The 13,632-nt window shown below is 43.9% G+C and overlaps 1 protein-coding gene across 2 annotated transcripts in view; it reads right to left on the bottom strand.

Moving 5' to 3' along the window:
• LOC140454971 (CD166 antigen-like) overlaps positions 1-13,632 on the bottom strand; it is a 50,988-nt gene that overhangs the window by 35,091 nt on the left and 2,265 nt on the right. Inside the window, exon 2 of one of the 2 annotated variants that reach the window (XM_072549645.1) lies at positions 1,769-1,878. In XM_072549645.1, coding sequence (XP_072405746.1) covers positions 1,769-1,878 — 110 coding nt within the window. Of the gene's footprint in view, positions 1-1,768; positions 1,879-12,302; positions 12,456-13,632 lie in introns of those variants that run through there. The other variant, XM_072549646.1, reaches the window with a different exon arrangement.

Below are 13,632 nucleotides of genomic sequence, written 5' to 3'. Positions count from 1 at the left end.
CAGGAGCTCTTCTGATTTCATGGTCAGTCTTTGCAACCAGACTCTCTGTGAAACAGAGAGAGCGCCTTTTACAAATCTGGGACATCCCGAAGCCTCGTGTCGAGACTTTGTAGTGATTGATACAACTGAGTGGCTTGGCAGGCCATATCAGTGGGTAGAGTCAAACACATTGCTGTAGGTCTGGAGTCACGTGTAGGCCAGACCAGGTGACGATGCCAGATCTCTTTCCCTAAAGGACACCAGACAGGTTTTTCCATCAATTGCCGATAGTTTCATGACCATCATTCGACTCTTAATTTTTAATTGAATTCTAGTTCCACTGTCTGATATGGTGGGATTCAAGCCAGCTCTCCAGAACATTAGCTAAATTTCTGGATTAATATTCCAGCGACAATACCATTAGGTTATTGCCTAATCTTACAGCCAAATCAGTACTTCTAAAAATGTTTTTAAAATGTCATTCATGGGATGTAGGCATTGCTGGCTGGGCCAGCATTTATTGGCCTACCCAGGGTGAGCGTGAACTACCTTCTTCAACCACTGCTGTCCGTGTGCTGTAGAGACACTCAGGAAGGAAGTACCAAGATTTTGGTCCATTGATAGTGAAGGGACATGAGGATGGTAAGAGTCTTCAGGGCTGCTTGAGTAGTGGTGTTCCCACATACCTGCTGCCATTGTCCTTCTAGATGGAAGAGGGCATAGAACTGGAAGTTTCTGTCAAAACAGTGGATTTCTGCAGGGCATCTTGTCAATGGTACACACTACTGCTACTGAGTGTTGGTGGTGGAGGGAAGTGGATGTTTGTGGATGTGCTGCCAGTCAAGCTTTGTCCTGAATGGTGTCAAACTTCTTGAGTCTTGTTGGAGCTGCACCCATCCAGGCAAGTGGGAAGTATTCCATCACACCCCTGACTTGTGCCTTGTAGATGGTGGACAGGCTTTGGGGAGTCAGGGGGTGAGTTACTCACTGCAGTGTTCCTATTCTGACCTACTCTTGCAGCCATAGTATTTGTATAGCTAGTCCATTTGAGTTTCTTGTCAATGGCAACACCAAACTATTAGTCATGGAGGCTTCATTGATGGCAATGCCATTGAATGTCAAGGTTAGATTCTCTCTGTTTGGACATGGTCACTGTTGTGTGAACGCTCCGTGACACTTGTAAACCGAAACTTGGATGTTATCTGTGTCTTGCTGCAGATGGACATGAGCTGATTCAGCGCCTGAGGAGTCACGGACGGTGCTGAACACTGTGCAATAATCAGCGAACATCCCCACATCTGACCTTCTGATGGAGGGAAGGCCATTGACGATGGCTGGGCCTAGGACACTACCCTGAGTAACTCCTGCAGAGCGATAGTCAAAGTGTACAATGTCGAATAATTTTTTGACACCACAAGATCCCACACACTCTGGTTATGATGTCCCAGCAGTCACAGTTTAAAGGACAATCATTACCCGGCATCCCCCGGTCACTTTTGAAATAATTGCCATGTGGTCTTCCAAATTCCCCTATGAAGGTGGAGAGAGTTTAATGTCTCATCTGAAAGCTCTTTGGACACTGCAGCACTCCCACAGCTCGGCACAGGAAGTGAGAGCTTTGATTTTGGGCTCAGGTCCTGGGAGTGGGGCTGAAACCTTCTGATTCAGGAGCGAGGATGAATTATTACTGAGTGTAAGCTTAAAGTAAGCAAGTACAGTAAAGTGTACACCTCCAAACACTGCCCTTGAGCAATACCTAGCACCAAGAACCACCCAGAAAGACACTTACCAGAAGCCATCGACTTATTGGTTTATTCTTTCCATGGGGTACAGAACAGGGTAGCTGGAGTTTCTCCCCATATCCAGCAAAAATGGTTCGATTTACAAACTCATGATTTCCTGTTTAATAACAACATCACGGCAAGAGAATTTGAGTTTTAATTCCTTGGACCTATCTAGTTTTAAAAAAAAAGTTTTGTAAGCATGTATGGTTTAATGTCAATTCTTATAGATTTGAATGCAAAAAGGAACGGTTAATTGGCACTGGATGAGTCTCAGTGTCAGCCCCTGTTCCTGTACAGGATACCTGTTTGATCTCAGCTGGAATATTGCATCCAGCTTGAAGGAAAGGTGTGAACGCATTGGAGACAGTGCAGAAGTGACAGTGATAATAATGGTAACAGGAGAAAGTGAGGACTGCAGATGCTGGAGATCAGAGCTGAAAATGTGTTGCTGGAAAAGCGCAGCAGGTCAGGCAGCATCCATGGAGCAGGAGAATCGACGTTTCGGGCATGAGTTCCTGAAGAAGGGCTCATGCCCGAAACGTCGATTCTCCTGCTCCTTGGATGCTCCCTGACCTGCTGCGCTTTTCCATCGATAATGGTAACAGGAAAGAGAAAATTCAGTGGTGAGAAGAGATTAAAGACATTGGGACTGTTCTCATTAGAAGAAGTTTGTGAGGAGATATATTAGAGATTTACAAAATTATGAGCGGGCTAGATAGAGAAGATAGGAAGAAACTGTTCCCGTTTGTAAAAAGAAAGAGAATGAGAGGGCATTGAGTTAAAGTGATGTGCAAATGAGGCGAGGGTAACGTAAGAAAAAATGATTTCATGCAGTGAGTGGTAAGGGTATGGAATCTACTAGGCAAAAGTGAGGACTGCAGATGCTGGAAACCAGATTTTAGATTACAGTGGTGCTGGGAAAGCACGGCAGGTCAGGCAGCATCCGAGGAGCAGGAAAATCGACGTTTTGGGCAAAAGCCCTTCATCAGGAATGGAGGCCAGGAGCCTCCAGGGTGGAGAGATAAATGGGAGGGGGGGAGGGGGGTGCTGGGGAGAAGGTAGCAAAGAGTACAATAGGTGAATGGGGGTGAGGACGGAGGTGATAGGTCAGAGGGGAGGGTGGAGTGGATGGGTGGGAAGGGAGATTGGCAGGTAGGACAGGTCATGAGGATGGTGCTGAGCTGGAAGGTTGGAATTGGGTTAAGGTGGGGGGGGTGGGGAGGGGAAATGAGGAAACTGGTGAAGTCCACATTGATGCCCTTTTCCAGCACCACTCTAATCCAGACTATGGAATCTACTGCCTGAAAATGTGGTGAAGACAGGTTCAATTGAAGCATTCGACAGGGCAATGGATAGAAGTGGTGCGCAGGGATATGGAGAAATGGTAGGAGATTAGCACTAGGGAGCAGAACCATCAGGCACAATGGACCGAATGGCCTCTTTCTGTGCCGTAACGATTCCATGATGCCCCATAGAGGAGCTTGAGTGAAAAGGAACGCTGGTGAAAAGGAACACATTAATGCTGGCTGGCAGCCAACAGTACACGTCACTTCCTGAGCATGTGCAGCACACACTTATAATGGGGAATAACCAATAACATATGGTGGCATGTCCAGAACTAAACTGTGGAAGCATGGTATAGGGATAGAATGAAGAGATAAAGTACAGTGGCACAGGGTAGGGATACAGTGTAATGTCACAGTGCAGTTCCAGTGCTAATTTTAGGGTAAAGAGGCACAGTGTAATGATACAGTGCAAAGGCACAATACAATTACAGCGGCAATGTTAGGGTGCAGAAGTACAGTGTAATGATACAGTGCAGAAGCACAGTGTTGTTATAATGTTAATGATATGGTGCAGAGATACAATATAATGATACAATACAGAGATACAGCGCAGTTCCAGTTTTAGTGATATGGTGCAGGTGCACAGTATAACGACACAGTGCAGAAGTACAGTGCAGATACATTGTTAATAGTAGGATGCAGAGGTATAGATTAACAATAGAGTGGAGAGATACTGTGCAAATACAACGTTACTGGTTAGGTGCACAGGTACAGCATAATAATGCAGTGTAATTTAATATACAGTGCAAAGGTACAGTGCAGTTACAGTGTTATTGTTAAGGTGCACAGGTACAGTATAATAATGCAGTGCAGAGGTACAGGAGAAAGTGAAGACTGCAGATGCTGGAGATTAGAGCTGAAAATGTGTTGCTGGAAAAGTGCAGCAGGTCAGGCAGCATCCAAGGAACAGGAGAATCGACATTTCGGGCATAAGCCCTTCTTCAGGAATGAGGAAAGTGTGTCCAGCAGGCTAAGAGGTACAGTCAAGTTACAGTGTTATTGGTAGGATACACACGTACAGTATAATAATGCAGTGCAGAGGTACAGTGTAGTTGCAGTGTCAATAGAGTTATAGAGATGTACAGCATGGAAACAAACCCTTCGGTCCAACCTGTCCATGCTGACCAGATATCCCAACCCAATCTAGTCCCACCTGCCAACACCCGGCCCATATCCCTCCAAACCCTTCCTATTCATATAGCCATCCAAATGCTTCTTAAATGTTGCGATTGTACCAGCCTCCACCACTTCCTCTGGCAGCTCATTCCATACATGTACCACACTCTGCGTGAAAAAGTTGCCCCTTGGGTATCTTTTATATCTTTCCCCTCTCACCCTAAACCTATGCCCTCTAGTTCTGGACTCCCCGACCCCAGGGGAAAGACTTTGCCTATTTATCCTATCCATGCCCCTCATAATTTTGTAAACCTCTATAAGGTCACACCTCAGCCTCCGACGCTCCAGGGAAAACAGCCCCAGCCTGTTCAGCCTCTCCCTGTAGCTCAAATCCTCCAACCCTGGCAACATCCTTGTAAATCTTTTCTGAACCCTTTCAAGTTTCACAACATCTTTCCAATAGGAAGGAGACCAGAATTGCACGCAATATTCCAACAGTGGCCTAACCAATGTCCTGTACAGCCGCAACATGACCTCCCAACTCCTGTACTCAATACTCTGACCAAAAAAGGAAAGCATACCAAACGCCTTCTTCACTATCCTATCTACCTGCAACTCCACTTTCAAGGAGCTATGAATCTGCACTCCAAGGTCTCTTTGTTCAGCAACACTCCCTAGGACCTTACCATTAAGTGTATAAGTCCTGCTAAAATTTTCTTTCCCAAAATGCAGTACCTTGCATTTATCTGAATTAAACTCCATCTGCCACTTCTCAGCCCATTGGCCCATCTGGTCCAGATCCTGTTGTAACGAGGTAGCCCTCTTCGCTGTCCACTACACCTCCAATTTTGGTGTCATCTGCAAACTTACTGACTGTACTTCTTATGCTCGCATCCAAATCATTTATGTAAATGACAAAAAGTAGAGAACCCAGCACTGATCCTTGTGGCACTTCACTGGTCACAGACCTCCAATCTGAAAAACAACCCTCCACCACCACCCTCTGTCTTCTACCTTTGAGCCAGTTCTGTATCCAAATGGCTAGTTCTCCCTGTATTCCATGAGATCTAACCTTGCTAATCAGTCTCCCATGGGGAACCTTGTCAAACGCCTTACTGAAGTCCATATAGATCACATCTACTGCTCTGCCATCATCAATCTTATTTCTTACTCCTTCAAAAAACTCAATCAAGTTTGTGAGACATGATTTCCTACGCACAAAGCTATGCTGACTATCCCGAATCAGTCCTTGCCTTTCCAAATACATGTGCCTCCTGTCCCTCAGGATTCCCTCCAACAACTTGTCCACCACTGAGGTCAGGCTCACCAGTCTATAGTTCCCTGGTTTGTCTTTACCGCACTTCTTAAACAGTGGCATCACATTTGCCAACCTCCAGTCTTCTGGCACCTCACCTGTGACTATCGATGATACAAATATCTCAGTAAGAGGCCCAGCAATCACGTCTCTAGCTTCCCACAGAATTCTCGGGTACACCTGATCAGGTCCTGGGGAATTATCCACTTTTAGCCATTTCAAGACATCCAGCACTTCCTCCTCTGTAATGTGGACATTTTGCAAGATGTCACCATTTATTTCCCTACAGTCTATATCTTCCATATCCTTTTCCACAGTAAATACTGATGCAAAATATTCAATTAGTATCTCCCCGAAATGATATCGTGTTGAGTACAGTATAATAATGCAGTGCAGAGGTACAGTGTATTTACAATGTTAATGATATGGTGTTGAGTACAGTATACTAATACAGTGCAGAGGTACAGTGTAGTTACAGTGTTACTGGTAAGGTGCACAGGTACAGTATAATAACCAAGTGCAGAGGTACAGTGCAGTTACAGTGTTAATGATATGATGCACAGGTACAGTTTAATAATGCAGTGCAGAGGTACAGTGTAGTTACAGTGTTAATGATATGGTGTAGAGTCACAGTATAATAATGCAGTGCAGAGGTACAGTGTAGTTGCAGTGTTAATGATATAGTACAGAGTACAGTGTAATAACACAGTGCAGAGGTACAGTGTAGTTACAGTGTTAATGATATGGTGCAAATTACTGTGTAATAATGCAGTGCAGAGGTACAGTGTAGTTACATAGTTAATGATACGGTGCAGAGGAACAGTGTAAAAAAGTAGTGCAGAGGTACAGTGTAGTTATAGTATTAATGATATGGTGTAGATTTACAGTATAATAATGCAGTGCAGAGGTACAGTGTAGTTGCTGTCTTAATGATATGGTGTTGAGTACAGTTTAATAATGCAGTGCAGAGGTACAAGTGTAGTTATAGTGCCAATGACATTGTGCAGAGGTACAGTGTAGTTACAGTATCAATGATATGGTGCACAGGTACAGTATGATAATGCAGTGCAGAGATACAGTGTAGTTACAGTGTTAATGATATAGTGCAGAGTACAGTGTAATAACACAGTGCAGAGGTACAGTCTAGTTACAGTGTTAATGATATGGTGCAGATTTACAGTATAATAATGCAGTGCAGAGGTACAGTGTAGTTACAGTATCAATGATATGGTGCACAGGTACAGTATGATAATGCAGTGCAGAGATACAGTGTAGTTACAGTGTTAATGATATAGTGCAGAGTACAGTGTAATAACACAGTGCAGAGGTACAGTCTAGTTACAGTGTTAATGATATGGTGCAAATTTATAGTATAATAATGCAGTGCAGAGGTACAGTGTAGTTATAGTGTTAATGATGTAGTGCAGAGATACAGTACAATAACGCAGTGCAGAGGTACACTGCAGTTACAGTGTTAATGATGTGTTGTTGAGTACAGTATACTAATACAGTGCAGAGGTTACAGTGTAGTTACAGCGTTAATGATATGATGCTGAGTACAGTATAATAATGCAGTGCAGAGGTACAGTGTAGTTACAATGTTAATGATATGGTGTTGAGTACAGTATACTAATACAGTGCAGAGGTTACAGTGTAGTTACAGCGTTAATGATATGATGCTGAGTACAGTATAATAATGCAGTGCAGAGGTACAGTGTAGTTACAATGTTAATGATATGGTGTTGAGTACAGTATACTAATACAGTGCAGAGGTACAGTGTAGTTACAGTGTTACTGGTAAGGTGCACAGGTACAGTATAATAACCAAGTGCAGAGGTACAGTGCAGTTACAGTGTTAATGATATGATGCACAGGTACAGTTTAATAATGCAGTGCAGAGGTACAGTGTAGTTACAGTGTTAATGATATGGTGTAGAGTCACAGTATAATAATGCAGTGCAGAGGTACAGTGTAGTTGCAGTGTTAATGATATAGTACAGAGTACAGTGTAATAACGCAGTGCAGAGGTACAGTGTAGTTACAGTGTTAATGATATGGTGCAAATTACTGTGTAATAATGCAGTGCAGAGGTACAGTGTAGTTACATAGTTAATGATACGGTGCAGAGGAACAGTGTAAAAAAGTAGTGCAGAGGTACAGTGTAGTTATAGTATTAATGATATGGTGTAGATTTACAGTATAATAATGCAGTGCAGAGGTACAGTGTAGTTGCTGTCTTAATGATATGGTGTTGAGTACAGTTTAATAATGCAGTGCAGAGGTACAAGTGTAGTTATAGTGCCAATGACATTGTGCAGAGGTACAGTGTAGTTACAGTATCAATGATATGGTGCACAGGTACAGTATGATAATGCAGTGCAGAGATACAGTGTAGTTACAGTGTTAATGATATAGTGCAGAGTACAGTGTAATAACACAGTGCAGAGGTACAGTCTAGTTACAGTGTTAATGATATGGTGCAGATTTACAGTATAATAATGCAGTGCAGAGGTACAGTGTAGTTACAGTATCAATGATATGGTGCACAGGTACAGTATGATAATGCAGTGCAGAGATACAGTGTAGTTACAGTGTTAATGATATAGTGCAGAGTACAGTGTAATAACACAGTGCAGAGGTACAGTCTAGTTACAGTGTTAATGATATGGTGCAAATTTATAGTATAATAATGCAGTGCAGAGGTACAGTGTAGTTATAGTGTTAATGATGTAGTGCAGAGATACAGTACAATAACGCAGTGCAGAGGTACACTGCAGTTACAGTGTTAATGATGTGTTGTTGAGTACAGTATACTAATACAGTGCAGAGGTTACAGTGTAGTTACAGCGTTAATGATATGATGCTGAGTACAGTATAATAATGCAGTGCAGAGGTACAGTGTAGTTACAATGTTAATGATATGGTGTTGAGTACAGTATACTAATACAGTGCAGAGGTACAGTGTAGTTACAGTGTTACTGGTAAGTTGCACAGATACAGTATAATAACCAAGTGCAGAGGTACAGTGCAGTTACAGTGTTAATGATATGATGCACAGGTACAGTTTAATAATGCAGTGAAGAGGTACAGTGTAGTTACAGTGTTAATGATGTAGTGCAGAGATACAGTGTAATAATGCAGTGCAGAGGTACAGTGTAGTTATAGTGTTAATGATGTAGTGCAGAGTACAGTGTAATAACTCAGTGCAGAGGTACACTGCAGTTACAGTGTTAATGATGTGGTGTAGAGTCACAGTATAATAATGCAGTGTAGAGGTTACAGTGTAGTTACAGCGTTAATGATGTGATGCTGAGTACAGTATAATAATGCAGTGCAGAGGTACAGTGTAGTTACAATGTTAATGATATGGTGTTGAGTACATTATACTAATACAGTGCAGAGGTACAGTGTAGTTACAGTGTTACTGGTAAGGTGCACAGGTACAGTATAATAACCAAGTGCAGAGGTACAGTGCAGTTACAGTGTTAATGATATGATGCACAGGTACAGTTTAATAATGCAGTGCAGAGATACAGTGTAGTTACAGTGTTAATGATATGGTGTAGAGTCACAGTATAATAATGCAGTGCAGAGGTACAGTGTAGTTGCAGTGTTAATGATATGGTGCAGAGTACATTGTAATAATATAGTGCAGTGGTACAGTGTAGTTACAGTCTTAACGATATGGTGCTGAGTACAGTATAATAACACAGCGCAGAGGTACAGTGCAGTTACAGTGTTAATGATATGGTGCAGAGGACAGTACAATAATGCAGTGCAGAGGTAAAGTGTAGTTACAATGTTAATGATATGGTGCAGAATACAGTGTAATAATGCAGTGCAGAGACACAGTGTAGTTACAGTGTTAATGATATGGTGCAGATTACTGTTCAATAATGCAGTGCAGAGGTACAGTGTAGTTACAGTCTTAATCATATGGTGCAGATTACTGTGTAATAATTCAGTGCAGAGGTACAGTGTAGTTACAAAGTTAATGATGTGGTGCAGAGGAACAGTGTAATAGTGCAGTGCAGAGGTACAGTGTAGTTACAAAGTTAATGATATGGTGCAGAGGTACAGTGTAATAGTGCAGTGCAGAGGTACAGTGTAGTTTCAGTGTTAATGATATGGTGCAGAGGTACAGTGTAATAGTGCAGTGCAGAGGTACAGTGTAGTTTCAGTGTTAATGATATGGTGCAGAGGCACAGTGCACTTGCAGTGTTAATGATATGATGCAGAACACAGTGTAATAACGCAGTGCCAAGGTCCAGTGTTGTTGCAGTGTTAATGATATGGTGTTGAGTACAGTATAATAATGCAGTGCAGAAGTACTCTGTAGTTAGTGTCAATGATATTGCGCAGAGGTACAGTGTAATAATGCAGTGCAGAGGTACAGTGTAGTTACAGTGTTAATGATATGGTGCACAGTACAGTGTAATAATGCAGTGCAGAGGTACAATGTAGTGACAGTCTTAATGATATGGTGCAGAGGTACAGTATAGTTACAGTCTTAAGCATATGGTGCAGATTACTGTGCAATAATGCAGTGCAGAGGTACAATGTAGTTACAGAGTTAATGATATGGTGCAGAGGAACAGTGTAATGGTGCAGTGTAGAGGTACAGTGTAGTTACAGTGTTAATGATGTGGTGCAGAGGTACAGTGTAGTTATAGTGTTAATGATATGGTGCACAGTACAGTGCAATAATGCAGTGCAGAGGTACAGTGTAGTTACAGTCTTAATGATATGGTGCAGAGGTACAGTATAGTTACAGTCTTAAGCATATGGTGCAGATTACTGTGCAATAATGCAGTGCAGAGGTACAATGTAGTTACAGAGTTAATGATATGGTGCAGAGGAACAGTGTAATAGTGCAGTGTAGAGGTACAGTGTAGTTACAGTGTTAATGATATGGTGCAGAGGTAAGTGTAGTTACAGTGTTAATGATATGGTGCACAGTACAGTGCAATAATGCAGTGCAGATGTACAGTGTAGTTACAGTCATCAGCATATCGTGCAGATTACTGTGTAATAATGCAGTGCAGAGGTACAATGTAGTTACAGAGTTAATGATATGGTGCAGAAAAACAGTGTAATAGTGCAGTGCAGAGGTACGGTGTAGTTACAGTGTTAATGATATGGTGCAGAGGTACAGTGTAGTTACAGTGATAATGATATGGGGCAGAGGTACAGTGTAGTTACAGGGATAATGATATGGGGCAGAGTACAGTGTAATAATGCATTGCAGAGGCACAGTGCACTTGCAGTGTTAATGATATGGTGCAGAACACAGTGTAGTAATGCAGTGTCGAGGTCCAGTGTAGTTTCAGTGTTAATGATATGGTGTTGAGTACAGTATAATAATGCAGTGCAGAGGTATTCTGTAGTTACAGTGTCAATGATATTGCGCAGAGGTACAGTGTAATAATGCAGTGCAGAGGTACAAGTGTAGTTACAGTGCCAATGAATATGGTGCACAGGTACAGTATAATAATGCAGTGCAGAGGTACAGTGTAGTTGCAGTGTTAATGATATGGCACAGAGGTATCGTGTAATAATGCAGTGGAGAGGTACACTGTAGTTACAGTGTCATTGGTAAGGTGCACAGGTACAGTATAATAACCCAGTGCAGAGGTCCAGTGTTGTTGCAGTGTTAATGATATGGTGTTGAGTACAGTATAATAATGCAATGCAGAGGTACTCTGTAGTTACAGTGTCAATGATATTGTGCAGAGATACCGTGTAATAATGCAGTGCAGAGGTATGGTGTAGTTACAGTATTAATGATATGGTGCAGATTACTGTATGATAATGCAGTGCAGAGGTACAGTGTAGTTACACTGTTAATGATATGGTGCAGATTTACAGTATAATAATGCAGTGCAGAGGTACAGTGCAGTTGCAGTGTTAATGATATGGTGTTGAGTACAGTATAATAATACAGTGCAGAGGTACTCTGTAGTTACAGAATTCGTGATATTGTGCAGAGGTACAGTGTAATAATGCAGTGCAGTGGTACAGTGTAGTTACAGTGTTAATGATATGGTGCACAGGTACAGTATAATAATTCAATGCAGAGGTACAATGTAGACACAGTGTTAATGATAAGGTACAGATTTACAGTATAATAATGCAGTGCAGAGGTACAGTGTAGTTGCAGTGTTAATGATATGGTGCTGAGGTACAGTGTAGTTACTGTGTTAATGATATGGTGCATAGTATAGTGCTATTGATCCAGTGCAGAGCTGTAGTGTTAACGATCCAATGTAGAGGCACAGTGTTAATGATCCAGAGCAGAAATACAGTGTTAATGATCCAGTGGAGAGCTGCAGTGCCGATGACCCAGTGCAGTGGTACAGTGTTAATGATCCAGTGGAGAGGTAGCGTAAGTAACCATGAAAGTGTTAAACCATCACAACCGGAGGAACCCTGCTCTTTCTTTGCCCGTCGACGTCTGTGGGAACCCAGCGAACACGGTGGGCTCTGAACTGCTCTCTCCACAAGTCGCTTTCCCCCAGTTCACCGGGAAAGTGAGGGGACGGCCATAATTGCAGGAAGGTGGGACTGGGACTGAAAGGGGAAGGTGAGACCGAGAGTGAGAGACAGTGAGAGCCCTCTTCCCCCCCCCCCGCCCCGGGTGACAGGGACCTGCATGTATTCTCGCTCTGTCACTGAAATATGTGAGATATTTTTCAGCGCTAGGGTGTAGGAGGGCAGCTGTGGGAGCTATCAGACCGCAATCTGCCAGGGCGAACCGATTACCTTTCTCTTCCCCCACAGCAGCCCGTCCCGTTCAGGCTGATCAAAGGAAATCCAACGGTCAGTCATAACAGTGTTCGTCAGCCACTTCATCAGTACTTTGAGCTGAGTCAGACAGGCGCCTTGCTCAGACTGCATCGCTCGATCTCACACTGCGAGGGATGGGAGCACTGACGTCTGTCTCACACTGTACACTTGTTGATTACCATCTCACAGCCCTGGCCCACTGAACCTGGAGTGGTGCTCGCCCAAAAAAAAAACAACAGGCCTCCCAGCCCCACAAACCAGCTAACAAACCCAAACCAATCTAACATCAGGTCCCTGAGCTCAGAGTCCCGGGTTTCACTCCCACAGACACACAGCGCCATGGTGCTCTTCCTAACAAGGGGTATAAACATTCAAGACACTCCTGGGTTTGCAATTTCCTGGGGGCTGCTGGTGGTGAGGCACTCAGGGCTTCACAAATGTCCTTGGGGTAAATAACAGGCAAAACTCGAGGGTGGTCTCCAGGCACAGACACAGCTCTCGTTTAGTGCCTCATCGCAGAGATGGTGCCACCCGAAAAAGCAGCACTCCCTCAGTGCCGACCCTCTGACAGTGCAGCACTCCCTCAGTACTGACCCTCTGACAGTACAGCACTCCCTCAGTGCCGACCCTCTGACAGTGCAGCACTCCCTCAGTACTGACCCTCTGACAGTGCAGCACTCCCTCAGTGCCGACCCTCTGACAGTGCAGCACTCCCTCAGTACTGACCCTCTGACAGTGCAGCACTCCCTCAGTACTGACCCTCTGACAGTGCAGCACTCCCTCAGTACTGACCCTCTGACAGTGCAGCACTCCCTCAGTACTGACCCTCTGACAGTGCAGCACTCCCTCAGTACTGACCCTCTGACAGTGCAGCACTCCCTCAGTACTGACCCTCTGACAGTGCAGCACTCCCTCAGTACTGACCCTCCGACAGTGCGGCATTCCCTCAGTACTGACCCTCCGACAGTGCAGCACTCCCTCAGTACTGACCCTCTGACAGTGCAGCACTCCCTCAGTACTGACCCTCTGACAGTGCAGCACTCACTCAGCACTGACCCTTTGACAGTGCGGCACTCCCTCAGTACTGACCCTCTGACAGTGCAGCACTCCCTCAGTACTGACCCTCTGACAGTGCAGCACTCCCTCAGTACTGATCCTCTGACAAGTGTAGCACTCCCTCAGTACTGATCCTCTGACAGTGTAGCACTCCCTCAGTACTGACCCTCTGACAGTACAGCACTCCCTCAGTACTGACCCTCTGACAGTGCGGCACTTCCTCAGTACTGGCCCTCTGACAGTGCAGCAC

The sequence above is a fragment of the Chiloscyllium punctatum genome, chromosome 30 (assembly GCF_047496795.1).
Source record: "Chiloscyllium punctatum isolate Juve2018m chromosome 30, sChiPun1.3, whole genome shotgun sequence".
Classification (NCBI taxonomy): domain Eukaryota; kingdom Metazoa; phylum Chordata; class Chondrichthyes; order Orectolobiformes; family Hemiscylliidae; genus Chiloscyllium; species Chiloscyllium punctatum.
The sequence above is the reverse complement of the archived record's forward strand: the minus strand, read 5'-3'. Positions and strand labels throughout refer to the sequence as shown.